A 27,280-nucleotide genomic window follows, 5' to 3' on the forward strand; every position below is an offset into this window, starting at 1 on the left:
TGTTCTTTATTCATTTCGTAAAGATGGTCTTTCTCTCTTCAGACTGTAGGCAAGAGCTATTTCTTACTCTATTTGTGTGCTCCAATATACCTGACACAGTGATGGGATGTTACCTATTGATATAAAGTAGTAATTCCTGGGTTTTTCAAAAGCATAGACAGACTGCTCTGCAAATAACTGATTTATAATACATACAGTAATAATACCATCTTGAACTGCCTTGCACCAAAATTCCCTTCTGGGACTCTCATCAATAGATATGCACACTAAAGTCATCCAATATCAGTCCTGGTGTTGAAAGTATGTCATGATCTATATTAGACCACAGATCTCCACCCACCTCAATCAGGGCTCTCTACATCTGAAAAGATGTCAACTTGGCAAAACATGGACTTTTACATATAGCACTTTCAAAACTAAACCTCTTTTAGGAAGTGTCACTTATAAGGGCAATGATGAAAAATGTTTCTAACATTAAAATGAATAAGTACCCCTTCTAGAATCCTACTTTCTCTCTATACCTAACATTCATTCACTTCCTATCTCATCTTAATCCTTGGGTGAGCGATCCACATTCTCTGATTCCCATTCCTATCCCCTCAAACCCTCCTTAAGTCTTTAAAACAAAGTTTTTACTCCCAACACATTAAATAAACTGCTCTCTGAAAGGTACAACTGACATCCCTCTAGTCACATCCAACAAATGTTTCTCAATCCATCTTTTATCTGACACTCTTCTTGTAACTCTATCTAAGGCACTGGCCTCTCTGTTTTCTTCCCACAATCTTCCTTTCCCCTTTATCATTAATACTGCTTCCTTTGCTCCAACGATGGATGGTATCTAAGACTTAGTCCTAGATTTTACTTATTTATAGAGCTCACGCCATGACTAAGCCTCAACTCTCATTTTAATTTGGACTATTCCAAATTTCTTCCTCAGGTCTGACCTCTTGTGATGATAAGACTGAAAATTAGACAAATGTCTATTATTCATTGTTCATTCAACAAATGATCAATTTCAGCTACTTACTGGACACCCTGTGTATAGAGGCTTTGCTCCTGAGAAATCTCACAGTATGAGAAGGGAAAGAGATGTTTAAATACAATGTAAAAAGTAATAATAATAAGCTATGCAATAACTGACAAAACATCTCACAAGATAACAAAAAACTATTAACAAATATCTGTGAACAGATCTTAGGGGATGGAAGTAAGAAAGTTTTTAAAATACAGAAACATTCTTATATACAGAACGTTTTTTATGCTTTTTTGTCCAAGTATCCACAATTAAAGTTTCCCCTTTTAATCAGCTCTAAAAATCAGAAGGTAAAACTAGTCCCTCCTAATCACAGTACAAAGCAGGTGACACATGCTGAGATGAAACACAACGAGATTAAGTTAGAAAGAGCTAAAGCATCACATAAACACAGATTAAAAAAAAAAAAAGAAATCCCTGGAATAGCAATTCTGTAGGCAGCCAGAGTTTACAAGGTGTAAAAGTGAAAGAAGAGTCTCCTTCCAGATATTAGAATAAAGATTCTGCACTTAGAGGAAACACTGAGCAAGGATACTGGCAGTCACCTCCAGAAGTGGGTTCTTGCCAGTTCACAAGAACCCACTGCATCTCTTTCCAACTCCATGTTCAGCGACATCACATTGGCTGCTGGAAATCAGCCACAGTGGAAGTATTTACACCACAGAAATTGGTAAGCACTATAAATCAAAGCCTTCCCCACCCCCCTAAAATCTGTTTACAATACATCATTGAAAGCAAGCCAAACTGAGAGTGAACACATAAATATATAAAACCAACTCCAGCACAGACAAGTATGGAGCACCGGGTGGGAACGTGAAGGACAGAACTCACACAGCACAAAAAGAAGTCAAAACTATAATAGAAGGGATGGTTCTTTCAAACAGATTTGCTGATCAACTCTTCCCACTTCCTGAACATCCTATATACAGACAGGTATTTATCCCGGAAGTCACATTCACAAATGTCTACATCTTCTTCTAAAGAGTACTTAGTATTTGGTTATATATTCTAGTTTACTATTCATTAACTGCTTCTTGCATATCTGTCTGGGTTCTTCAACTCCACGGAGAGCTACCCTAGAGGACAGGCTTAGGTTCCACTTAGAAACACAGCACATCACAAGGAGGTGTTTCTGGGTCTCCCTAGCAGGCTTCCAAGCCCCCCTCACTAGGCCAATCAGTACCATCAGATGGGATGCATTAACTATATTCCCCTCCATCCCAGAGGATCAAAAAATTTCCTTTTATAAATGCAGGGGGCTCGGGGAGAAAAGGAACACCAGATATCTACTAATTTAAACCAATGACTCCTCTCAAATGGGGCCCCCTTCTCCCATCAGCCTCCCTTTTAAATAATTTCAATAAAAAGAAATGCTGTTAGAATCACATGATTAAAGCCTGGAGAAATGTCTATCCATACAGTAGGTACCCACAGTAGCAATACAATATCTTTTGTTTATGGATATTGTAGCAATACAATATCTTTTGTTTATGGAACGTTTGTTTTGGGGCACAGATTTTTTTTTTTTTTTACACAGGTACTTGAGCGTGTCCTACAACTTTTAAATACTGCTCTGCTTATGTAAAAGATATTTGCCAAAAAAGGTGTGTCATTATTGCCTTCTTGATAAACCATTAAAGGCAGAGTAAATGACTATCCTGGTGGGTAGGAGGGTAGGGGATGGGGTGGGGGCAATCTAGCCAAATTCATTAAAGTCCTCTCAGTTTATATTTCTATGTTAAAGTAAGGAGCAAACTAAGTTAGCAAGGAGTTAGGGAATGAGTATTCAACGGAGTAGTGACTCAATTTCTCTTACTGGATGTACAGACAGGACCGCAGAGATTTCTCCCTTATAGTCAAACAGCCACACGCTGCAGAAACTCATGATGGACATTTCTGAATGAGAAGGAAAGGTACATTGGTGTTTCTGGGCCTGAAGACACGAAGAATACTTAATGTGTTTTTCTCTCTGCCTTCTCTATTTTTGATTCATGACAGAGACGGCTCAGCTCAAATGCACACTTTCTACTCTTTCAGCTGGGTGACTACAGTATTAATTTGGTTAGAATTGGGAAAGATAAGCCTTTGGGACCGTTAACATTTGTAAGAACCAGATGATACTGAGCAAACATCACTTCTGTTTTTGAGGGTTTTTTATAGCTGTGCAATTTTAAAAATCACATTTAAGTCTATAAGTGAGAACCGTGAATACGTAGCCAACCTACACATGGTTTTTGGTCTGAAAGATTTCCAACTTTTATCCAAATAATGCAAAAGAAGGGATTTACACATGTAGTAAGGCAGTCCAGTCTTACACGGAGCTAAGTAAGCAGAGGGGAGCATCACAGGAAATAATCTGGGGATAGTCGTCAAGGGTCTGGTCGCAGATGATGATAAGGCCTAAACGTGGTGAGAAGCCATTGGAGAAGAAGGCCATTTTGATCAGGGGAGTGCTGTGATATGACTTCCACTTTTAGAAGATTATTCTGGCTACTGTAGGAAAAATAGTTGGTAACAGAACGAAGTGGCAGCACAGAGATCTAGTAAGAGGCTATTGCAGTTATCTAACCCAAGATGATACGTCTAATCCAAGATGATATACATTAGAAGTGGAAGTACTAAAAATGTGGAGCATAGTCTGAAGGTAAAACTGTCAAGATTTCCTGGTAGAGATGCAGTTGGATGTAGTCACCCAGCTGACAACTACTGACCTAGACATGTACCTGGAACATAGCATTCATTGAGTAAATGAGTGAAGCAACGTAAGAAATAGTATCTGTAGGGCTTCCCTGGTGGTGCAGCGGTTGAGAGTCCGCCTGCCGATGCAGCAGACGCGGGTTCGTGCCCCGGTCCGGGAAGATCCCACATGCCGCGGAGTGGCTGGGCCCGTAAGCCATGGCCACTGAGCCTGCGCGTCCGGAGCCTGTGCTCCGCAGCAGGAGAGGCCACAACAGTGAGAGGCCCGACTACCGCAAAACAAAACAAAACAAAAGTATCTGTAGATCAATTCCCTATGGTAATAAAAGATAATGAAAGCATCTATGGCAAGGTTCTATATTGTTCAGCCCTGCGTCTAGATATTTTCAGAGAACAGACACAACTCTTCAGAGAGATATTTGTATAGGGCATCTTGGAGTCTCTTGGAGAAGAGCTTCCCACAACAGAACAGGGATCTAGACATACAATTCTGGCCAGCTTACACTGAAAAGGGATCTGAATACAATATAGCACCTGTCCTTCACATTATCCTTCAGCCTGGCTCCCAGAAAAGCAGCTACAAGTAAAAGTCAAAAGAAGCTAAAAGAGTTGTCTTGCTTTTTTTAAATTATTAACATTCCAATGTGCCATTAAGAGCACCATTTTGCTTCATATACCTTAGGTAACAGAGTATACCACAAGCAGGGCCTAGAAGCCAGAGTGGTAGAAAAGGTGAAAAAAGCTGAAGAGCCATCAGAAATTGGCAGCCCCGGCAGCTAACAGGACTTCCCAGAAGCCAAGCCAAAAAGGAACGTATTAATGGATACCAGGTGGTAGCCAAATCGCTATCACATGAACAAGAGCTGTCTTCTCCTCCACACCAATCATCTGAGAGGAGTTTGAAGGGAAGGAGAGCCCCCGGGTTGAACAGAGGACTTTCTAAAACACTCTTTATTACTATTACTGTGAATTCAATTCTACCTCCTGGCTTTGGGCTCAGGAAACACAGTTATTATGTAGATAAACAAAATGCACGTTATTCAAAACATTTAAGGTTCAGTTTCTTCCTCCTCCCAATTTCTATTCCAAAGATGAAAAAAAAAAAAAAGAACTGATGCATATTCAAATAATCTCTTCTGTATCAGCAGTGATGAAAACTTTCTGCAGCTTTGAGATGGGGCAAAGCTCAGAAACCTAGAAAAAGAGAACAGTACCCTCAACACTTTAATAAGGACATGACTGAAAAGTGATTAATTGTAACATACTTACATCAGAGACAGACAAAGTCACAGACTTGAACTGGAATTTACTTATGAAAATTAGAATTGATTACTGAAGTAAAGTCCCACGACTATTTGATCTTCAGATTCTGCTTCTTCATGTAAATTACATAAGGCAGGAAATGCGATTTAAAACTATTTTCTACTTCTATACTCTGACAATTATTAGGACATAGACACATTCCAAGAAAATAAAACTGTTGTGAAACCTACAGACCACGTCTGACCCCAATAACTGTTTTCAGCTTTCAAAAACTAAACTCCAGACCCTTGGTTTTCCCACTTGGAACTAGATATGTGAAGCTTACTTTTTATTCGGCTAGATATTTTCTCAGCTAACACAAGTTGTTTTTCTGCCATCTTCTACCATTGTGAGGCTGTACCAAAAAAGACATCGGAGGCACGTTTATTATTGTGGGAAATGCCATGCACTCAAGCTAATTTAATTATCAGCTGAGCTAAATCAAACTGTTTTAACTTTTACAACCCACTGCATTTTTAATTATGCCAAAATTAATTTGCTTTCCACTATCTCAAAGAACAAAGGTCTTCTGCAGCTAGTTAAAATGCAATTAAACGAAACTGATCGGAATTAACATCTGCTACAGTAAATACACCCAAACAGAGGTGGCCGTCAGCAGAGGGGTTGCTCTCAAGATAGTTGATGAGAACCACAGCATTTCAAACTTGGAAACAACTTCTGAGGTTATCTAGCCTAACACTGTTATATTGAGACCAACAGAAGTTGGGAGTCTGCATAACACATGGTTAGTGAGTATGTGATGGGATCAGGCCTTTTTACTCCTAGAATACCATTATTTATGTAAAAACATAATCATGTTATTAAATAGATTTCAATCCCCCCATCACCATGGGAATCTTTTCTCTTTGAAGCAGCAACTCTGAATGCTCCATCTCAGCAAGTCACAATCTCCTTGGAGGTGTTCAGAGAAGGCGGATTGATGCTTTGAGTAAGAATATACTGTATGAAGGAAACTGATATGATAGGTGGGGTAAGGAATTTGCCTTGATTATCAAATTTCTCTACAACTCTCTAGAATCTAGGACAATAAGGAAGGAAACACACGGAAAAAGATCTGAATTAAGATGAAAAGAAAACAGAGTGATATTATTGTGTACTCACTCCAAGACGTGATCCGGGTTCTGGAAGATTCTTTCTTAGTTTAGTTTAGAAAACTGGGGACAAGATTCGGGGGTGGTAGTGATGAATAACAAGAAGAATAACAATAATGGCCGAATAATTCATTGAATGCACTCTGTGACATACACAATATTAACTCATTTATTCTCTACAGCAGCTCTGGGACCATCATTCCATTACTATCCCCATTTTATAGATGAGGAAATGGACTTGCAGAGAGGAAGGGGAAAACACTTATGAACACTGTGCCTCTTATTCAGGTCCCTTTAGAAATCTCACCCAACTTCTAATAAATGTCTTTTCTTGCAGACACTTCAGTTTTTCAGAGGAGAGCTGTAACATCTAGAGGGTGCTGTGCTAGGTTTAAAACTGATCAACAAAATGAATGGGATGGTCAAGTTGAAGAAGTGTGAAACCAAGGAGAAAGCGTTACCATCTGAAAGCACAGAATAGCTTGGGAAGGAAACCCTAGACTTAGTCATACATTTACCACAAAACACCAGAAAATCAGGCTTAAAAAGAAAACACACACACACACAGATGATAAGAATGAGCTTGTGATCAGAAACTATGAAAAGGAAGGTGACTAATGAGAGATGGGAGGTGTTAAAATATAAAACTGAACTCATGATAAAGTCATTTAGTATCACCCAGTCTTAAAAAGTAAAAACACTAAAAGAAACCAAATAGCTACACAGGAGCTCTGGTGAGATAAGACCTTAATAATTAGATAGAAATGATGGAGTGGGAGCATCTCACCAAGGGCAAATGCAAGAGCAAGATGAAATTTGAAGAGCCGTCTCATAAATGTTAAGGCTCAAAATGAAAGGAGGCTTTTGTAGGGACTTCCCTGGTGGCGCAGTGGTTAAGAATCTGCCTGCCAATGCAGGGGACATGGGTTCGATCCCTGGTCCAGGAAGATTCCACATGCCACGGAGCAACTAAGCCCGTGCGCCACAACTACTGAGCCTGCGCTCTAGCGCCCATGAACCACAACCACTGAGCCCACGTGCCACAACTACTGAGCCCACGCACCTAGAGCTCGTGCTCCACAACAAGAGAAGCCACTACAGTGAGAAGCCCACACACCAGAACGAAGAGTAGCCCCCCTTGCCCACACACAGCAGCGAAGACCCAACGCATCCAAAAATTAATTATTTTTTTAAAAAAAAGAAAGGAGGCGTTTTGTGAAAAATGCTGAGAACAAAAGCGCTTTCAAAGAAAAATGGAACCATAGCTTGAAGCCACATCTGGAATTGCACGTGGCACACACAGATACTCAGTACATAAATAAGTACATATTGAATACATGAATGAATACAGTAGGATTAACGGATGATAACAAGAAAATAAAGCCCTATTGTATTCACTTTTTTTATGAAGGAGAACAATAATGGCATTTAAACCATTTGTAAGAGTCTCTAGCCACTTGGTAACTATACAAATATCCAAGAACAGACACATTCACCCACCAAGGAACTGAAGCAACTTGCAGTTACAGTAAGTAAAAAGGATCACGAAACTTAGAAAAAAACTCTTAAGGACTAGAAATGCATAATCTTAACTCAACTTTCCAAAAAACTAATTTGAAAAAGTAGGTTCTGGAAACAAGAGACAAACAAAATTCTAGCCTTAATAATCAGACATGTGCTTTGAGAACCAGAAGAGAGTAAAGCAATAATCACTAACACATGCCAAACTCAGTATTCCCTTTTCTTTGTTAATACTGGAAGACAGACACAGAAAACCCACAAACACAGCAGTAGCCAATGGAAAAATCACAGATGGATGAAAAGTGGATTCACAGAATCCACAGAATCAATGCCAAGTTGACACTTCTCTGCTTTGTGTAAACAGAGTGGTGATTTGGGCCCATTTCTGTTCAAAAGATTTTCCCCACAAAGATGCAGATGAAAACAAAGACACAGAAGACAAGCTAATCATATATGTAACATAATGTAGAAGAAAACTAAAACACTGGATGACAAACTAAAAACTAAAAAAGAACTTGGTAGGCAATAAGAATTGGACAAGACTAATGATAATTTTTCTTACTAAGATACAGAGCTGCCACTAATCTGATTCTACATTTTTTTCAGAGTAAAAACAATCTCTCCAATTCTATCTGAGTCCAGCCAATGAGTTTTAGTTTCCACCAGTTAGTCATTTAACCCCTTCATAATATTAGTATTTAATACATCTCAAGATCCCCTCTTAAGGAGTTCCACATAAAATATTTTCATGACATAGACCTCAAAGTCACCTAGCTGGTAAGTGTTGAGTTAGAGGTGAATACGAAGTCTATTATGTAAAACGGAGGTATACAATTTAGATAAAGATTATTCCTATCAAGTAAACTGCATTTACTTAATTCTTACTTGGAATTAAGAATTATTCTTACTTGGAATGTTATTAAACTTATTCTTACTTGGAATGTCTATTTTCTAATAATAATTATTTATAATGGATGCTGAGGAAGAATTACATGAGTACAAATTGCCTTCCAAAATCACCTAAGATCAAAACGTCTCTGGGTCTCAGTTTCCTTTTTTATAAAATGAGGAAGTTGAACCAAATCATCATCAGATTTAACAAATTTCCAAATTTAAAATACTTCCATACGGGACTACCTTGGTGGTGCAATGGTTAAGAATCTGCCTGCCAATGCAGGGGACACGGATTCGAGCCCTGGTCCAGGAAGATCCCACATGGCACGGGGCAACTAAGCCCATGTGCTCTAGAGCCCGCGAGCCACAGCGACTGAGCCCACACACCGCAACTACTGATGCCCGTGCGCTCTAGGGCCCACGTGCCGTGCCTAGAGCACACGTGCTGCAACTACTGAAGCCTGCACGCCTAGAGCCCGTGCTCTGCAACAAGAGAAGCCACCGCAATGAGAAGCCCACGGACCACAACAAAGAGTAGCCTCCACTCGCTGCAACTAGAGAAAGCACACATGCAGCAACAAAGAACCAATGCAGACAAAAAAATCTTTTTAATTAAAAAATACTTCCATCCTTTACAATAGTATAAATGTCTAATTAAATTACAGAGTTTTACAGTTTGGCAGTTCCTCAAAAACTAAACATAGAATTGCCATATGACCCAGCAATTCCACTGCTAGCTACGTACCCAAAAGAATCGAAAGTAGGGATTGTACCCCGATGTTCACTGTAGCATTATTTGCAACAACCAAAAGGTGGAAACAAGCCAAATGTCCATCAACAGATGAATGGATAAACAAAATGTGGTATATGTACACAATGGAATATTATTTAGCCATAAAAAGAAGTTCTGATACATGCTACAACGTGGATGAACCTTCAAAACATTATACTAAGTGAAATAAGCCAGACACAAAAGGAAAATACTGTATGATTCCACTTATATGAAATGTCTAGACTGCAAATTCACAGGCTAGAAAGTAGATTAGAGGTTATCAGGGGCTGGGAGAAGAGGGGAATGGAAAATTATTGTTTAATTGTTACAGGGTTTCTGCTTAGGGTGATAAAAGTTTAGCAAGTGGATGGTGGTGATGGCCGCACAGCATCGTGGATGTTCTTAATGCCATTGAATTGTACACCTAAGATGGTGAAGTGGTAAATTTTATGTTGTATTTATTTTACAATAAAAAATTATAGAATTCAAAACATTTTATAGATGAGGAAGCTTGGACACACCTATATGGTCCTAAGCAAGTCTCAATCTCTCCAGTTTTCAGTTTCTTCATCTATAAAATGAGAATAATAAAATCAGTTGTCAATTCATGGCATCTGTATGGGGCATATGCTTAGAACTTGAGAGAAAAAATAAATTCCATGTATGAGTAAAACTATTTGATCTATAATGCATCAGAGATATGGAAGACCACCTATAAAAAAAGACTGACTCCAAAACCTGCTTAACTTGTAACCAGACTGAATATATTATCACATCTAATGAAGAAATAAGACAGTCGGAAGTAGGGTTGAAAACAAGAACCTCGAAAAGTCCAAGTCACAAGGCAAAGTGTGGTAGCATCTATCCAAGCACTATCCGGGGCAGAGTAAGAGTCCTGGCCAATAATCTTCCATGTGCACCTTGCATATGACAAGGCTATTCCTATTGTAAAGATGGATAGGGCACTTACCTGCATATTACTAAGCGAAAGAAGCCAATCTGAGAAGGCTACATACTGTTTGAGTGCAATTATATAACATTCTGGAAAGGGCAAAATTATGAAGACAGTAAAAAGATCAGTGGTTGCCAGGGGTTAAGGGGGAGGAAGGGACAAACAGGCAGAGCACAGAGGATTTTCAGGGCAGTGAAACTACTCTGTATGATACTGTATTGGTAGATACATATCATCATAAATGTTTCCAAACTCACAGAATGTACAATGCCAAAAAAAATGGATGTGGCCAATTAATTTCAAGTGTTCTCATCCCATTGACAACAAGACAATCATAACATCTATTTCAATCTGAGGATATCTCCTAGGGAATGTTATGATTGTCTCATCTTAGAAAAAGGGAATAGAAGCAGAACAGTGAATATACTTTATTAGCATTTTTATTACCAACAACCTAATATTTTGAACACTGAGATACAGGAAGTACTCAAGGAAGTGTTTTATATGTATTAATTCATTTAATCCTCATCTGAACCCCATGGTATAGGGACTATTAATATCCACATTTTACAGGTGAAAAACTGAGGTACAGAAATTAAGGTCACACAGCTAGTAAGGGGTGGAGCCTGCATCCCCACACAGGCTCTTAGCCACTATTTTTAGAATACACTAAAAATTTATATTCATCAGTGAGAACCAACTCACAGAAAGTTTTAATTCCTGATACTATTAGAATCTGTCTAATTAATTGCAAAAGACATTTTATTTAATAAAATGTTTGTAAACAATGAGGAATAAGGCCTGCTACTGACAAGATGGGGCAATGTGTGGGTGGGGAGGAGGTCGATGGTCTGGAGGAGAGATGCATCTGGGGCAAGGGAACCCTATAAACGGGCTGAGCCCTGGTTACTGAGTGGGACTGGTGAGATTGACAGGTCTCACCATTTAAGAAGTCTGAAAATCCAGCCTAACTCCTTTGACTTTCTCCAGGTAAGAGCCCTCAAATCACGGCACTGCTACCAGCCACATCCATCCACGGGGTTAATGCCTATGTTCCAGCAGTAATTTATTTTTATAATGGAGGATATTGGGATAAAATGGGAAAATGGCAGGGCAGATGTCTGATACCATTCACCAGCATCTGATGTTATAATGCTCAACCTAATCAGCCCATGTGGATGGATTAGGGAGGGCCAATATAAACTACCCCATCATTAATTCCTCTAGTTAGCTCAGAATCTACACAGGACAGTGTAGATGGCGTATCAGGCTATGTCTTCATCCATTAAACCTAAAATTCATTTGACTCTTCTGGTTCTGATTCTATGTTCCACAACATCCTTTTTGCATCTTCCTATAGGGCAAAAATGTAATTCAAGTAATGTAGTCCAATAATTTTTAAATAAACTCCATATATCAGTCTTATAAATTTAGTTAAATGATATACCCATGAGAGATGAATCTGCTTTTGGCTTGCTGAAAAAAAATAAGCCTGTGAGACTGAACCAAACTTTGGTCAAAGGTAGTGAATGTCATCCTGCGATTCTCCTGCGAATATTCCTATTCTTACCCCCTTTATGCTCCACATGCTCTTTTTTATTTTTTCATGTAAGAATTATCTGTCAGGGTAATTGCAAAAATTAAATGAGATAAATTATTTACCAAATTTACTGGCACATTAAAAAAAAATGTTCATTTCTTCCCCTACCCTCTTACCGCTAGACTTTATTAATCCAGATTAAAAAGGTAGCAATCAGAAAACTGTACATTCATGCTAGATTAGAGTTGATTTTATACACTCAACGAGGCCTATGAGTTCCAGAGGAAACAATTTTCTTCTACTTCTCAGATATGGAAAAGTACACCAAAAAATAATTCCTACAGATAAAAAGGCAGTACAAATAGAAAAGCTATATAAATTACCCCAAGTCTAAAGTCAGAAAGAAAATTAGTCCAATACATTGGAAATAGCATTAGAATGATTACTCAGCCATCGCTCTGACTGAACAAGAAGAAACGGTGACTATTACAATGAGCAGTGAAAATGTTTGGATGGATGAATGTTTTGAAGTGATCTTCAAGAGCAGGGAAGTTGGTGGTAAAACCCATTTTGAGGGTCACTTTCTTTGTCGTACGGTTGTTGTGAAACTACCCAACTTTTGCAGAACTTCTCTCACGTGAGCCCAACTAAAAATACAAAGCAACCAACATAAGGAAAGTTCTGTTTCCTGCCAGTCTGCATTTTTTTTTTCCTGGCTGTGGCTGAGAAAGTTGAAATTTTATGTTGCAATTACCGTTTGCCTTTTTCTGAGTACCCTGGTGGCTTTTCTGACAGCTCACAGCTGCCTTAATCTTCCACACAGGTTAGGGTTAAGAGGTCACATGTAAAACCACATTCACCATCAGGATAAAAAGAAGAGTGTTTACATACCTCGTTCAGATTTTAACCGCTGATAAAGCTGAAACTGATCCACAGATACCAAACAGGCAATCTGAAAGCAGAGACATTTAAAAGGTGAGATTTCAGTCATCACAGAGCCCTGAGTTACCAGTCTTTTTATGATCCCTTTTTCTTGTTTGGCTTACTGTATCCTCTCTATACCAGCTGTCCACAAACTTCTTTTTCCTTATACTGTTCATGCAGTAACAGAAGCAGCCATTCCCAAATCATCCCCAGTCCTCTGCCATGGCTAGGATTCGCTGCTCAAGGCATCAGTTACAGAACTCAGTGATCACCTCCTGTTCTTTTACCAGCATCTAACAGGACCAGACAACCAAATTTTTGGACTTCCCAAATTATCTGGGCACGTATACAAATGATACTCCTCTTCTCTTTTAAGGCATTTTTATTTTTATTTATTTTTTTGCGGTACGCGGCCTCTCACTGTTGTGGCCTCTCCCGTGGCGGAGCACAGGCTCCGGACACGCAGGCTCAGTGGCCATGGCTCACGGGCCCAGCCGCTCCGCGGCATGTGGGATCTTCCCGGATCGGGGCACGAAGCCGTGTCCCCTGCATCGGCAGGTGGACTCTCGACCACTGCACCACCAGGGAAGCCCTTAAGACATTTTTAAAAGATTATAGTTCTACTGGACATCATTCTTTAAACAAAGCCTGAAGATTCAAGTGTAGGGAGTAGCTGGGGTGACTAACAGCAAAAAAAGATTATAGTTCTAAGAACTAAGACTAGGCTAAGATAAGCTAAGACTAAGATCAGGTAGATACTGTCTCAGGAAAAATGAGAACTTCATTAATCACCTAGGAAAGAGTACTTTCTAAGCAACAGAAAAATCATTTCTTCTGACGAAAATCACCTCATGGGGTCTTTGGTGGTCATTCATTGCCATCCATGCCCTGGTAGAAAAGAAATGCCTGAGATATTTCTTGTGGCTAGACTCCCACTTCCATTTCAGATGCCACTAGGAAAAAACAGTGATTCACATCTAACTAAATGACATTTCAGATTAATCATTTTTAAATTGCATTTCAAAGGCAGATGCAGGAAAAGCTAACTGCTCTTAAACTGGCATTCTAAAAATAATAATTCCACTGACGTCAACATACAAATATATTGACATTGCTTAAAAGACTTGTAACTGAGAAAATCAAAGGACTTTAGATTAGGTTTTCAGACATTCGGCAAGTTGATAAAGGACACAGTCTTAGCCTTGGCAATTCCAGCTGTAAAACATGACATATTTTTGATATAAAATATATCTAGATGAAAGTTCTTGCAACTAATGGAAGGAAGTCTGCTTTGAGAAAACCCTTAAAAATGAGGCATCTAAAATGTTATTTAACAAATATATTTTAAAAGGGAATGAAAACAGTTCTCCCCCTCACAAAAAAATTCAACTTGTTTATTTTGCAAATGAATTAAACTGAGTTAGCTAAAATGTATGAAGAACCACAAAATGGGCAAGTTCAGTCTTCTATGTGCCAAGTAAAATCTCCTAAAATGTAAATTTAGTTATAACATTTTTTCCAGTTGGGGGGAAAATGTTGCATTTTCATCTGGCACCTTAAATAAAAGCTCCTTAGCAATCACTGGAAAAAAAAATCATGGTTAATTTTACATGATGTGTATTTTACCATAATTTTTTTAAAAGTATGGCTAGGCTTTTCTCATACTGAAAGCCAGTTTTGTTTCATCTGTTATAATACTATGTGGGCATCTTTCCTGAAAGACAAAGGTGTCTCAAATAAAATGCAGAGTTGGAGACAGAAGGTACAGGCTCGTGAAGAGATCGGAGGCATTAAGAATCAGAGTATAATTCTTGACTTAGTCACTGATTCACTGCAGGTGGAGGACAAATACTCTAATACGACATTAACTTTTGGGCCAATGGTACTTGGGGAATGATGTCATCTGGGCCTGAGAGACCTCAGTGATATTCTAGAAATCTATTTTTAACAACACGCCCCCCCCCCCCAAAAGAAGCTACTTGAGGTCTTTGATTCTGTGGGACAGTCTTGTTTGTACTCTAACTGCTACCACCTAATATAGTTTCTGGACTGATGAAGACCTTCTTCAAACCCCTGAAAGGCAACCCCTAAAAATTATGATTTTTTTCAATGACAAGCAATTTATATAACAGCTAAGTCCAACGGAGTTGATGGAAGACAAAGCAAACAGGAGATATTTTAGACACAGATGAAATTCTAATGAGAAAAAGGATAGAAATTAATGCAGTAAAAAGTCAACAATGATAGTGATGGAAGTTAATTTTAAATTAGAAAGATAAATTTCATCCGAGGACACATTACTGCCATCAGGGAAGTCAGAGGTCTCTAACTTTTTGTCTCTTACTCTACCTTGTATCTCCTATTTATTATTTTATAGCTCAAAGGTTTGTATGGAATTAGGTCTTAATATGGTATATCAATTTTTCTATTGAAACGTGTGATCAAAAAAGTTAGTTCCATCACTTCTCACTCACACAAAAAGTTAGTTCCATCACACTCACTGTTTGATCCTTTTGGAATAAAGTTAACACAAAACACACCAGTCTATTCTCCAGCCCCTACCTCCTGGACTTCTTTTCCATATACTCATTGAGAGTCTATTACAGGCATAGCATTGGCTGGAAGCTTGGGATACAAAAGAGGAAGGAGATACCAAAGCTGACTTCAAGAAACTTAAGTTACTCAGGAGGCAATATGTACATATAAGTTTAGAAGAAGATCTATTCCTTGATCTTATCATTTTTTAGATTTCATAGATTAGAGGTAATTTTCTGAAATATTTTTATATACTTTGACTTTAGATGAGAGAAAGCTGAACCCAGTTAAAAAAAAAAAAAAAAAAAAAAAAGCTGATCCAGAGTATTAAATTCCTGGTTCTGTTACTATTTGGAGCTAAGTCACTATTGCTCGAGGTCTTTACAATTATAAAATTGAAATAAATGTGTTAGGATGATTACCGAAGGTTCAATCAGGCCACAGGTTAAGGGGCTACTGCTTAGAAAAAAGAAACAAATCAAAAGGACACTAAGATTGATTGCAAAACTGAAAGTCCTAGAGAATAATAAAAGAGATTATATATAATGAGGTGTCTTATGTATTCAATTATCCTCTTCCTGCCAACAAACAAATTCCAAATCATTCAAAACCACACCAAGACACCTTTTTATTTTGAAATAATTTTAGACTTACAAAAAGTTGCAAAAAATTGTATAAAGTTCCTAAACGCCATTCCCCCAACTTCTAATGGGAACACCTTACATAACCATAGTTAATTATTAAAATAATAAAATTTACATTGATACAAAATAATTAATCTGTAGTCCATATTCAAACTTCACAAATTGTCCCACTAATGTCTTTTTTTTTCAGTCCAAGATCCAATTCAGGATACCACCTTGCATTTAGTTGCCACGTCTCCTTAGCCTTCTCCAGTCTAGGGAAGTTCCTCAGCCTGTTTTTGGGTCTTATGACCTTGACATGTTTGAAGAGTCCAGGCCACTTATTTTGTACAATGTTCTCCAATGTGGGTTTGTCTGATGCCTTCTCATGATTAGGCTGAGGCTCTGCATTTTTAGCAAGAATATCACAGAAGTGATGTTGCGTCATCAGGAGATACATGAGGACAATCTGTCTCATTACTGTCGATGTTAACTTTTTAACTTGATTAAGGTGATATCTGCCAGATTTCTCTACCCTTTGTAACCAGCAAGTATCCTGTAGTGAGATATTTTGAGATTCTGCAAATACACTGTTTTTCATCATACATTTTCCCACTAATTTTTGTTATCTATCAATAATTCTTGCCTATAATAATTATCACTGTGTTACTCGCTTAATAATGATTTTCTATTTCCATCATTCATTTCTGCATTTATTAATTAGAATTCTATTATAAGTAAGAGTTGTCCCTTATCCCTCATGTATTTGTTTATTCATTTATTTGTTTAGGTCGATATAGACTAACATGGCTTATGTTATGCAGTGAGTTCTAATCCATTACTAACCAGACTCATATTTCTTAGAAACAGAAATTTCGAAGTATTTTCTCATCTATTGAGAGAACTCCCCCCCTCAAATCAACTACTAAAATATCCTGAACTTGATTTAAAGTGATTTTTCGTTATTTGTCCTTTGAAACTTGTACTAACCTACCTGTTAAACAAAAATTTTCCTCTCCTCCTATCCAAAGACCACGTTTTCTCCTCATCACTACTGAAACTTTCCAAAAAGAAAAAAAATTTTCATTCAAAGAGAAGGCAAATTCAGTTTCATTTTAATAGAACAAAAACAATAATATCAGAATAATAACAACAAAAGGCTACTAATTACCTGCAATCACTGTCTTTTTTGTTGTTGTTGTTAAAAATGAACCTGGGGGTATTTATTCAATACCCAGTTCCTACTCTGATGAAAGTCTTCACTTTTTCACCCCCCTCCACCTACAGCAGAGCATAGGCAGGGAATTCAGAATATACGTATATGCGGGGTGCTGGAACTATTATATATAACAGTTAATTGGATATAGCTAAAATCCACAAATGAGAAGAAACAAAAAGGCACACCCTTGTGGACCATTACTAACTATGACCATAATATTTGAGCAGACATCACCACCTACATTGACACTAACCCTACAAAAACCAAAGGAAAAGAAAGAGCAGACAGGGAAGCCTGCTTGCCAGAGAAGCATTAATGCTAAGAGTACACTGTGTTCTCATTATATTGATAAATACAATATATGCTGTCTTTTAGTTAGAAAAATAAAATGGTTAAAACACAAAAGCTAGGGATTGGCTTTCATGTATGTACTACCCATCAAGTTCTGGAAAGCCAGGACAGAAGAGGGAAAAAATAGGCTGGACTTTACTTAGGTTTGACCCTTTAAGTCATACTTCTGCTATGGTTGCTCTTAAAAATTAAAGGAACAGGCTGAACATAGAATACAAAAGATCCCTAGATCTGGAGATGAAATTGACCACAGAAATTGATCATTACAGCATGTCAAGGTTTTGGCAATTTTTGAAGGGCTGTGACTTGCAAAAATACTGGTAAGAGAAATAGTACTGGCCTTATGGATAAGTGCCCTATCACACTAACACAGAAACTAAGAATGTTTCCTTTCACAACCCAGAAAATAAAAACTGGCCCATCCACCCATTCATATGACTGTAATAAACCAAGCGCACACTAGCTATCAAATCCTAGCTGAAAAAACAAGAGGGCATCATTGTCTGAGAGCCAGAAGGTATGGCCCATTGGGGAAGCAAAAGATGGAGGAGACCTGGAATTCCAGGGCCAGGAATCTTTCAGAAAGGGCTGCTTTCGCTCTTCTTTTTCCACCTGTTCTGCAGAGGCCTCAGTACATCTTCCCACATCATCCCCCGCCTCTCTCCCTCAGCCCATCAATGAGTAAAAGGGATATGCCCACGTGCACATCCACGTGACACATTCACCCCACCGCTGCTGAGTCTTCTTATATTTGCCTTTACTTAAAGGAGAAGCTTAGAAACATTACTCTCCACTTATATGCAGTTTTTAAAAAAATTATATAGCTATACCTTTTTAAAAAAAAAAAATCATTTATTTATTTATTTTTGGCTGCATTGGGTGCTCGCTGCTGCGTGCGGGCCCTCAAACAACGTTTTAAATATGTTCTAAGACAAAATTCAGCTTGGAATCTCAAAAACATCTATTAACTCCAGCATGGCAGATTCCTTTATCCTGTGCCACCCCAAAGTTTTATTCTTCTCCAGCCAACAGGGAACACAGTCGAAGGTTGTTTATAGACATGCTCAGTCCCTTCTCATTCAGGTCCTTAAACTACAGACACATCGATATGGACACTTGCCTGGGCATCCTCATTTTTCCTCTGCCCCAGCTTCATACTCAGATAATGGGGGGATAAAAGAGTTAAATGAAAAGATGGCAAGTGGAGACAGTGCTAAAGGGTGATTTGGGGGGAACAACTGGATCTCTTATAATTCCAGCAGCCTTTACATAAGCCACCGTAAACAAACACGTGATATGAGTAAAAACTGTATTTATTTTGCAAATATAACTTCAAATTTCTTGGCACTCCACTCCTCCATCCCCCCATCCCAGTCCTTCCACAGTGCCCCACCCTAAATCCCTTCCTATAGCAATTCTGGAGCTCCCGTTCTTGACAAGAACAGCTGCACCCATTCATCCTCTGGGTATGTGCTGTGGCACCAGCAGTAAAGGCAGGTCATGTCAGTGCCCCAGGACCTGGAAGGAGTATTGGTGAGTGAGAAGCTGTTCCCTGCCATCCACTGCCAGCTGGCAAGGGGTAGAAGTTCAACTTCTCAGGCCGTGTAATGGTAGGTATGTGCTCCACTTAAATTTTTTTTTTTAATATGTATTCTTTTAAATTTATTTTTGGCTGCGTTGGGTCTTTGTTGCTGCATGCGGGTTTTCTCTAGTTGTAGCGAGTGGGAGCTACTCTTCGTTGCAGCGCATGGGCTCTAGGGTGCGCGGGCTTCAGTAGTTGTGGTGCATGGGCTCAGCAGTTGTAGCTCTTGGGCTCTAGAGCGCAGGCTCAGTTGCTCTGCGGCATGTGGGATCTTGCCGGACCAGGGATTGAACCTGTGTCGCCTGCACTGGCAGGCGGATTCTTAACCACTGCACCACCAGGGAAGTCCCTCGCCACTCAAATTTGACATGGCCCAGACAAATGGGTCAGGTTCTCCCTGTGGTGGTACGTTACTTCCCTAACACAGTAAGGAAACTGCTTAAATGAGTCATCACCTTTTTAACAGGGCTACTAACTTCAAGCAAAGGCCTTGCCTGAAGAAATGCTATCAGGACCAACCATCTGTGTCCTGCCTTTCATAATTCCATGTTGGACAAGATTCCTGGATCAAGTGCATTCGAAACGCCGCTGAGCAACAGCTGAAGTACCAGATGACGCAAGTAAGGTTTTCCTTTTCCCCCGGGGTCCCAGTAATTGTGCCTCTAGGGCACAAGTCCTCCAGTCACTGACTCCCACCAGCTTCCATGACATTGAAGGGAAGCTGCCCTTTCTGCTGTTTCTTACGTAAATAGTATTTGGGTTGGGCATTGAATGCTTTGCTGATGAAGCTACTCCTGATAAATAGAAGTGAAGGGGCAGAGCCACAAATGAGCCAATTTGGGAGCATTACAGCTTGCAGGAGACACACATATGAAGCACAGTCAACTCTGTGAGCTACACCTACATAGGAAAGCATTCAGAGGTGTCCTTTGAAGATGAAAAATTTTATACTTACATACATTTTGTAAGACAATGAACGGTGAAGAACCATATATCGTACTATAAATAGCTGCAGCACAAAGGGAACCTCAGCCTTAACCAGAATTATTCTTAACAAGCAAAGTATATTTATGCGTTACCTATACAAATAAATACTTTTTTAAATGACGGAAGAAGCAGTCATAGAGACAGAATCCAGTCGAGCACAACGTCGATAAGCCCCATTGTGATATACTCAATAATATCTAGATTAAGAGCTACGTGATAGAATAATAATAACTGTATATGAGAAAAGCTTGAGGTCAAGTCAGAAAGGGAGATGGTACAGCCCAAGCTCATGTGTGTAAGGTATTTGCTTTGAAAGGAATAGTCCCATATAAACTGTCGAAGCCACCAATAGCTCCATTATAACCTACTCATTTCTCAGTTCAAAAATGAGAGACAATCACCACCACCACCACATTTTTTTACTCTGAAAAAAAAAAATAGTGGCAAGTTAATTAAGAACATTTGATTACTATAATTCATGCCCATCTTCAGTCAGGCTCTTAGCCAGACCTACGAGTACAGAAATGGTCCTTTAATGTCCTGGAGTGTCTCTTACTTACCTAATGGGAAACAGACTTTGGAGAATGTAAGAAGTACCATAGTTTAGTTTGGAGTATGTTTTCGTTCTGTTTTTCAAATATCCTTTTGTCATTTTTAAGAGCCATTATGGGTTTATTTGCTTTTAATGCAGCCTAAAAGTAAAATTGTTTTTCGAGTAAAGCTGGGTAAATGGAATCAGCACTAGGGAAGTGTGAATGAACAGAGGGAAAAGTAAGGATTAAGAAGGAGAAGAGAACTACAGGGGAAGATGACCAGGGAATGTCTATACTAAGAAAACCAGAAAAGTTAGACTGTTCTAGAGATCTCTCAGACAAACCATGGCCTGTCTTCATTCATCTGTACAACATTAGCCCTAACATTTGATATCCAAAGTGTCAATGGCGAATGGTTACCATTCATTCAAAGTCTAGAACGCCACTATGTAATGAGCTTTCTGCAAAGATGGAAATGTTCTGTTCTGTGCTGTCTAACCTGGTAGCCACAAGCCACATGTAGCTACTGAGTACTTAAAATGTGATCAGTGCAAACAAAGGAATGAATCTCTAACTTTAATTTTAGTTAGATGTAAATAGACACCTGTAGGCTTATCTAGAAGAGAGACTGGGACTAATTTCAAAGGCTTGTTTAGAAACGTCACTTCATTTATGTTTAACAGATTTTGCATACATGAATTAAATAAGATTCCATGGCAGACAGGGCTCTTGCTGCCTGTTCCGTCTCACACTTTTTCCTCTTATAATTATCTGGCTCTTTATCAGTATAATGTCTCCCTGCTAGATCAGAAGCTCCAGGAGGACAGCACTGGGACTATCTTATTCACCTTTCTGTCCTGGCCCAGAACAGGGCCTGGCACATTGTACACTCAGTAAAAAAAAGGAAGCATACTCCCTGGAAGGCTTATGTATAGAAAGATGCTCCTACAAATCTGGGTCTCATTTTAAAAACCACTTCCAAGTTGCACAGATCAATAGTGTTCTTGGTAGATAACCTAATTTTTCCCCATTTTAATTTCCTCTACCCATTACTCACACAAAAGTAAACATTTCTCACCACAGGATGTACATATTCAATACTGCCTTTTTGTTTTAAAAATTCAATTTATTTCATGATTTTCCTAAAATGAACAATTTCTAAACCATTATGTATTCCTTTTATTCTTCCCCCCAAAACACTTCAAGCTCAATTGTACCACTTACCCGATATCTCATAAGCTAAACACAGGGCGCTCAGATGCAGATTGGTTTAAATATGGTCTATAACATCTTTCTGACTGCTTTGCGTACAAAGCAAAGGATATGTATGTAAAGCATATATATTTGTATACAAAGCATATGTGTATGTATCGTGTTTACATACACATATTCATACACACACAGGCACGTATCCACATACATACATATCCACACACCTATATATCTATACACATATATGCACTCTATTGGGCTTTCAATTATCAAGTCCTTTATCATGCATTCTATTTATCTACCTAGTTCTACTCTTAAAGCCATGTAATTTGTCAGAAAGTATTGGATTGGAATTCTAGCTCTTCTGCTTTTTAGATACGCACTCTTGGGCAAATTACTTAGACACTCTGGGCTTCAGTTTTATAAGTTTGTTGAAAGGATTAGATGGTATACTGGCTAAGAAAGCAACTACATGAACACAGACAAGATTTAAAGTGAGCAGGGCCGGAAGGTTAAAAGCAGATTTAAGGGCAAGCTACTAATCAGGGATTGAAAAAACAAAGGAAAGAGACACATCACAGTCCTAATACAGTAGGAGAAGAACTCACTCAGAAAAGACATTTCTATGCCTGATAAATATTGAACGAAAGGTCTTTCTCTGCTCTTTGGAAATGGTTCAACTCAGGCTACCTTTGCAGAATCACAATAATTTATATTATCTATAACCGTGGCTAATCTGTCACCTGTTTATCTGACTATTCAGATAAGGCCACTGACTATTCAGCCTCCAAACCTCACATTTGGTAAATTTCTAGCACCTTAGCCTATTCTAGAGCTTCTTCAACAATCAGAGGGCATTTAGAAATAGAACCAAAGTAAGTAACAGCTTTAACAGTTTCTATAAAGAATCCAAGGTATGTAGCAATAAAGTACTCCTTTAAAAAGTTAACCTCTGGGGACTTCCCTGGTAGCACAGTGATTAAGAATCTGCCTGCCAATGCAGGGGACACGGGTTTGAGCCCTGGTCCGGGAAGCTCCCACATGCTGTGGAGCAGCTGAGCCCGTGCGCCACAACTACTGAGCCTGCGCTCTAGAGCCCGCGAGCCACAACTAATGAGCCCGTGTGCCACAACTACTGAAGCCCGCGTGTCTAGAGCCCATGCTCCGCAACGCGAGAAGCCACTGCAATGAGAAGCCCGCGCACCCCAACGAAGAGTAGCCCTTGCAACTAGAGAAAGTCCACGTGCACCCAGCAATGAAGACCCAATGCAGCCAAAAATAAATGAATAAATAAATTAATTAAAATAAATAAGTAAATAAAACATGATCTTAAAAAAAAAAAAAGTTAACCTCTGTATTTTGTTTCTAGATTCCCTGGCAAAGAAGTACATAAAGAGTCAAGATCCTAGGAAATCATGCCAACAGGAAAGAGGGAAAAATCAGTGCAGTCATCCATACTTCAGCTTCCTGTAGGGTCCCGTGGTTTAGGCACACCATGTCGGGGCAAGTGATGGGAGACCCACATCCTTCTCGGATCGCCAGCTGCATGTACTGTTTCAGACACTAGGAGTTAAGAAGAAAAAAAGATAATTACCCACCGCATTACAGAAGCACCAAGGTTATATAACCGCCACTGCCTCTTCTTCCTTAATTGGCAGACCTGGGGCTCTTGTACTCAGGAAACATAAGTTATCATGAGTATGAATAATACTAAGAGCCATCACTCTAGAAAGAATGCAGAGACAGGTAATTAATTATGTATGACTTCGTCCTAAGAATACTAAGTTTATCCAAGGCAACAAGTCAATGCCTGTATGCTCACACATTTTATCTACCATAGATTGGGAAAAGGAGAAATGTTCTTTAGCACTAATGGCAAAAGCCTTCTTTGTACTTTTTTTTTTAAACTTACATGACTTCCCGGTTCCATTTTTACGCAGTGGTCCTCTCCCTCAAAATTTGCCAGGAAGTAGAACTCTGTGACCCTCATGCTGAGCTTGTCAAACAGAATCAAAATAAGATTAAGGCACTGACTCCCCTATGAATACTCTCAATAGCAAATACACCTGGAAGAAGAAGTGTCAAAGACAATTTGGGAGAATGAGACCTTCTCAGAACTATAGACCTTGGTAGATGCTATGATGAGGAAGTTTGAGGAGAACCCGGGGAGAGAAAATATTGGATAGGAAATAAGAAATCCAGAGAGAAGAAGTAGAACACCGTAGACAAACTTGGTCTACTCATTGCCTGTTGCGTGTGGATCTTGGGCACTGGGTGGAGAGGTGAGTCAAACTGAAAAGGAACTGAGAGCATTATGAAGACCTCCAACCCCTCCCTTCTCCCTTCCAACCCATCCCCACAGGCCCACAGGGAATTAAAAGGCATAGTTCTGGGTGATCAAACTCTTAAGAAATTCAAAAGCTGGCTCCTCAATTTCTACTAATTTGCTTATAATTGGTGAGCTCTTTTCTATATGCATGATGAAAAACAATCAAGCTCAAATGTTTGAGGAAGACACCCCCCAAAATACATAAGCGTCAATAAATTAATGACTCTTACAAAGTAATGATTAGTCATAATTTGGTTCTGATTTTTACAACACTATACATTTATGTATCCACCTGCTACATTAAAAATACTGCTGTCGCACCTTTTATAAAAGCTTAACTAGTAAATAAATCCTAATGACATAATTGTGAAATCTTTTCCTTCCATTGACCATCTTTATGCATTTTCCCTGTCTGAAAATAAAACTACCACAATTGTATTATTTCAGAAAAACAATCATGCATTTATCTGATTGAAGTTACTGTTACAATGTAGTAATGAATTAATGACTAAGGCAAACCATTTAAACCATATTTTTAACTCGGTAAATACTTAAAAATTCCCTTTTCCAAGGAGTCAGTTTTTTATCACAGAAAAAACTAGAAAATAACCTAAATATCCAAAAAAGAAAAAGGCATCAATAAATTATACTAAAGTCATGCAACAGAACGCTGAAGAATCGAGAAAAGTATTTTCAAATGATGTTTAAAGACATGGGAAAATGCTTAAGATTTAGTATGAATTGCGGAATAAAAGATGATTTAGTATGAACTGGAGAATAATCAATATCTGAGAACAGAGTCCTCTTAAGTCGCTCTTCCCCTACAACCGACCACGTATAGATATATTTTAACTTTCACTTTTTTGCTCAAGAGAAGAGTGAACAATCACTTGCTCTAGGAGTTACTACGCCAGACAAGGTCTCCAGTACGAGGAAGAATGATAAGAAAGCAGTAGCAAGGAAATGTGGGGAAGAATTTCAACGTACAGGCAAAACTCGAGAGGAACTGCAAAAGTGGCTAAGAAAAATAGTGTCACACTAAGGGACAAATAAATGAGTAAATGATGTGAAGCCCTGCCCACCCAGCTCTGCTCCTGAGGACCTCTCGGCCTTCCAACTGCCACACAGATTCCAGCGTTCCTGCCTTGATCTCTCCCGCTGCCACTTGAAACTGGTGTAGAAAGAGTGAAAATGTATGGTCTCTAGGCTCAAAGGGAAGATATCTGAGAAAAACAAAGTGAACAGTATAATAAGCGTCAAAGCCCAATATCTGGGCTCTAGCCTCAGTGCCACTCTATCAGGTGACAATGGGAACATTACCTAAACCATGACCCCGACTTGCCTCCCTTAATTTTTAAAATGGGGACAATAATACCTGTTATGGCTACTTCACAGGGTTTAAAACACTCATACGCACAAACACAAAGCTAAAATTTTGTACATGGAAGCCCTTCGGAAGTGTGCAAAATGCAGAATATTTAGTCATATTTCTACTGCATTTCACCTGGTCTCAGACTTCTAAAAACTTTGCGGAGAAATGTTAATCCTTTAGCCTTCTAAGATTATTCTTTCTCTACTCCCTTCAGGAAACCCGTTAAACCACTTGTGGTAGAGAAGCTCCATAAGCAGAGCAGATATTTATAAGAGAACAACACACACACCTCTATCCAATCCTCTCTGTAGAACTATTTATTTGCATCTATAGAAAAGGCTTAGAGTTAAATAGGAACTAAAGAGACTATGTGAGTCTTTATAGGCAAAAAATTCATCTCAACTTATACTGCAAACTTGTAAAGCTGAAATCTAAGTTTTCCCAAGAGTTTATAATGTATGTTCTATTTGCTAATGTAATGCTCTTAGATACACTGCAACCAGGATACAAAAACCCAGTGAATTTTGAAGCTTCCCACAAAGACTCTCCTGACCGCAATATTATCTGACCTGTGCTTTTAGGACAGAAGTTAGAGGTGTATACACTGACTACAGCGACTAAGTATATAAACTTTTTTTTTTTTTTTTTTTTTTTTTAATTCTGAGAAACACTGCTTCAAAATAGAGATTCGTAAGTGCATGTTGCTAAGTGATGCTACAGCACAGGCACTTGACACTCCCTCACTACAGGCATGCATTTCTATTCAAAGGCAAAGAGGGAAAATAACCAGCCCAAGTTACTGCCTCTTACTGAATTTTCAAGTAACTTAGGTTCATTATATGTCTTCTATTAGCTTTCACAAAAATTTAATCTCAAACCCTCCCTCTCTTCTGTAGTACCTCTGGCTAAAGCACGAAAGAACCATAAGCATTCACATGAACCCCTGTGCATGTTACACAAATTAAACCTACGTACAATGGCTAACAATTCTGGGAGAAATGGCACCTAGCTTGTAAATACAGAGAAACACAGGAAGAGAAAAAAGGAAACTACGGTCATTTAGTCACATTAAAAAAAAGAATCACATTCCATTAAACAACAGGATTAAACAAATGTCTAACTATGCAATTTTCATAACAGCTAACAAATTCTAAGGGAAATGTTTCAAAAATTGAACTTTTCAAAAATCTTTTTCTTTCACATCTTTATTGGAGTATAAATGCTTTACAATGTTGTGTTAATTTCTGCTGTACAACAAAGGGAATCAGCTATATGTATACATATATCCCCATAACCCCTCCCTCCCAACCTCCTTATCCCATCCCTCTAGGTCATCACAAAGCAGCGAGCTGATCTCCCTGTGCTATGCAGCAGCTTCCCACTAGCCATCCATTTGGTAGTGTATTTATGTCAATGCTAGTCTCTCACTTCATCCCAGCTTCCCCTTTCTGCGTCTTTATTCCTGCTCCGATGACCCAAAAAATAATGAAACAATTTTTTCTTTTAAATCGCCAATATTCCATTTAGTTTGATAGAACATAGAAACATCTTTAGGTCATTAAGGGTCATGTATAATAATGATTGTTCCTCAAAATCATTCCACAGCCCTCAAGAATTCAGATGGGATCTAACCAAGGATTTAACCATCAAACATCTGGTGAACCAGATGACGTGTCTCTTCCAACCCTGAGCGCCTATGAATTATGTACAGTGGAGTCTTCCCAGAAAGGGGTTTCTTCTAGGCCCTTTTCAGGGATGTTATTTTCCAGTTGACCAAAGGGCATTCT

At 38.8% G+C, this 27,280-nt stretch overlaps 1 protein-coding gene across 1 annotated transcript in view; it reads right to left on the minus strand.

The window, feature by feature from the left end:
* RNF144B (ring finger protein 144B) overlaps positions 1-27,280 on the minus strand; it is a 68,535-nt gene that overhangs the window by 12,794 nt on the left and 28,461 nt on the right. Inside the window, exons 2-3 of the mRNA XM_024756738.1 lie at positions 23,251-23,355; positions 12,718-12,778 (exon numbers count right to left, since the gene is read on the minus strand). Coding sequence (XP_024612506.1) covers positions 12,718-12,778; positions 23,251-23,355 — 166 coding nt within the window. The remainder of the gene's footprint in view (positions 1-12,717; positions 12,779-23,250; positions 23,356-27,280) is intronic.

Source organism: Neophocaena asiaeorientalis, unplaced genomic scaffold, assembly GCF_003031525.2.
Source record: "Neophocaena asiaeorientalis asiaeorientalis breed wild unplaced genomic scaffold, Neophocaena_asiaeorientalis_V1.1 scaffold627, whole genome shotgun sequence".
NCBI classification, from domain to species: Eukaryota; Metazoa; Chordata; class Mammalia; order Artiodactyla; family Phocoenidae; genus Neophocaena; species Neophocaena asiaeorientalis.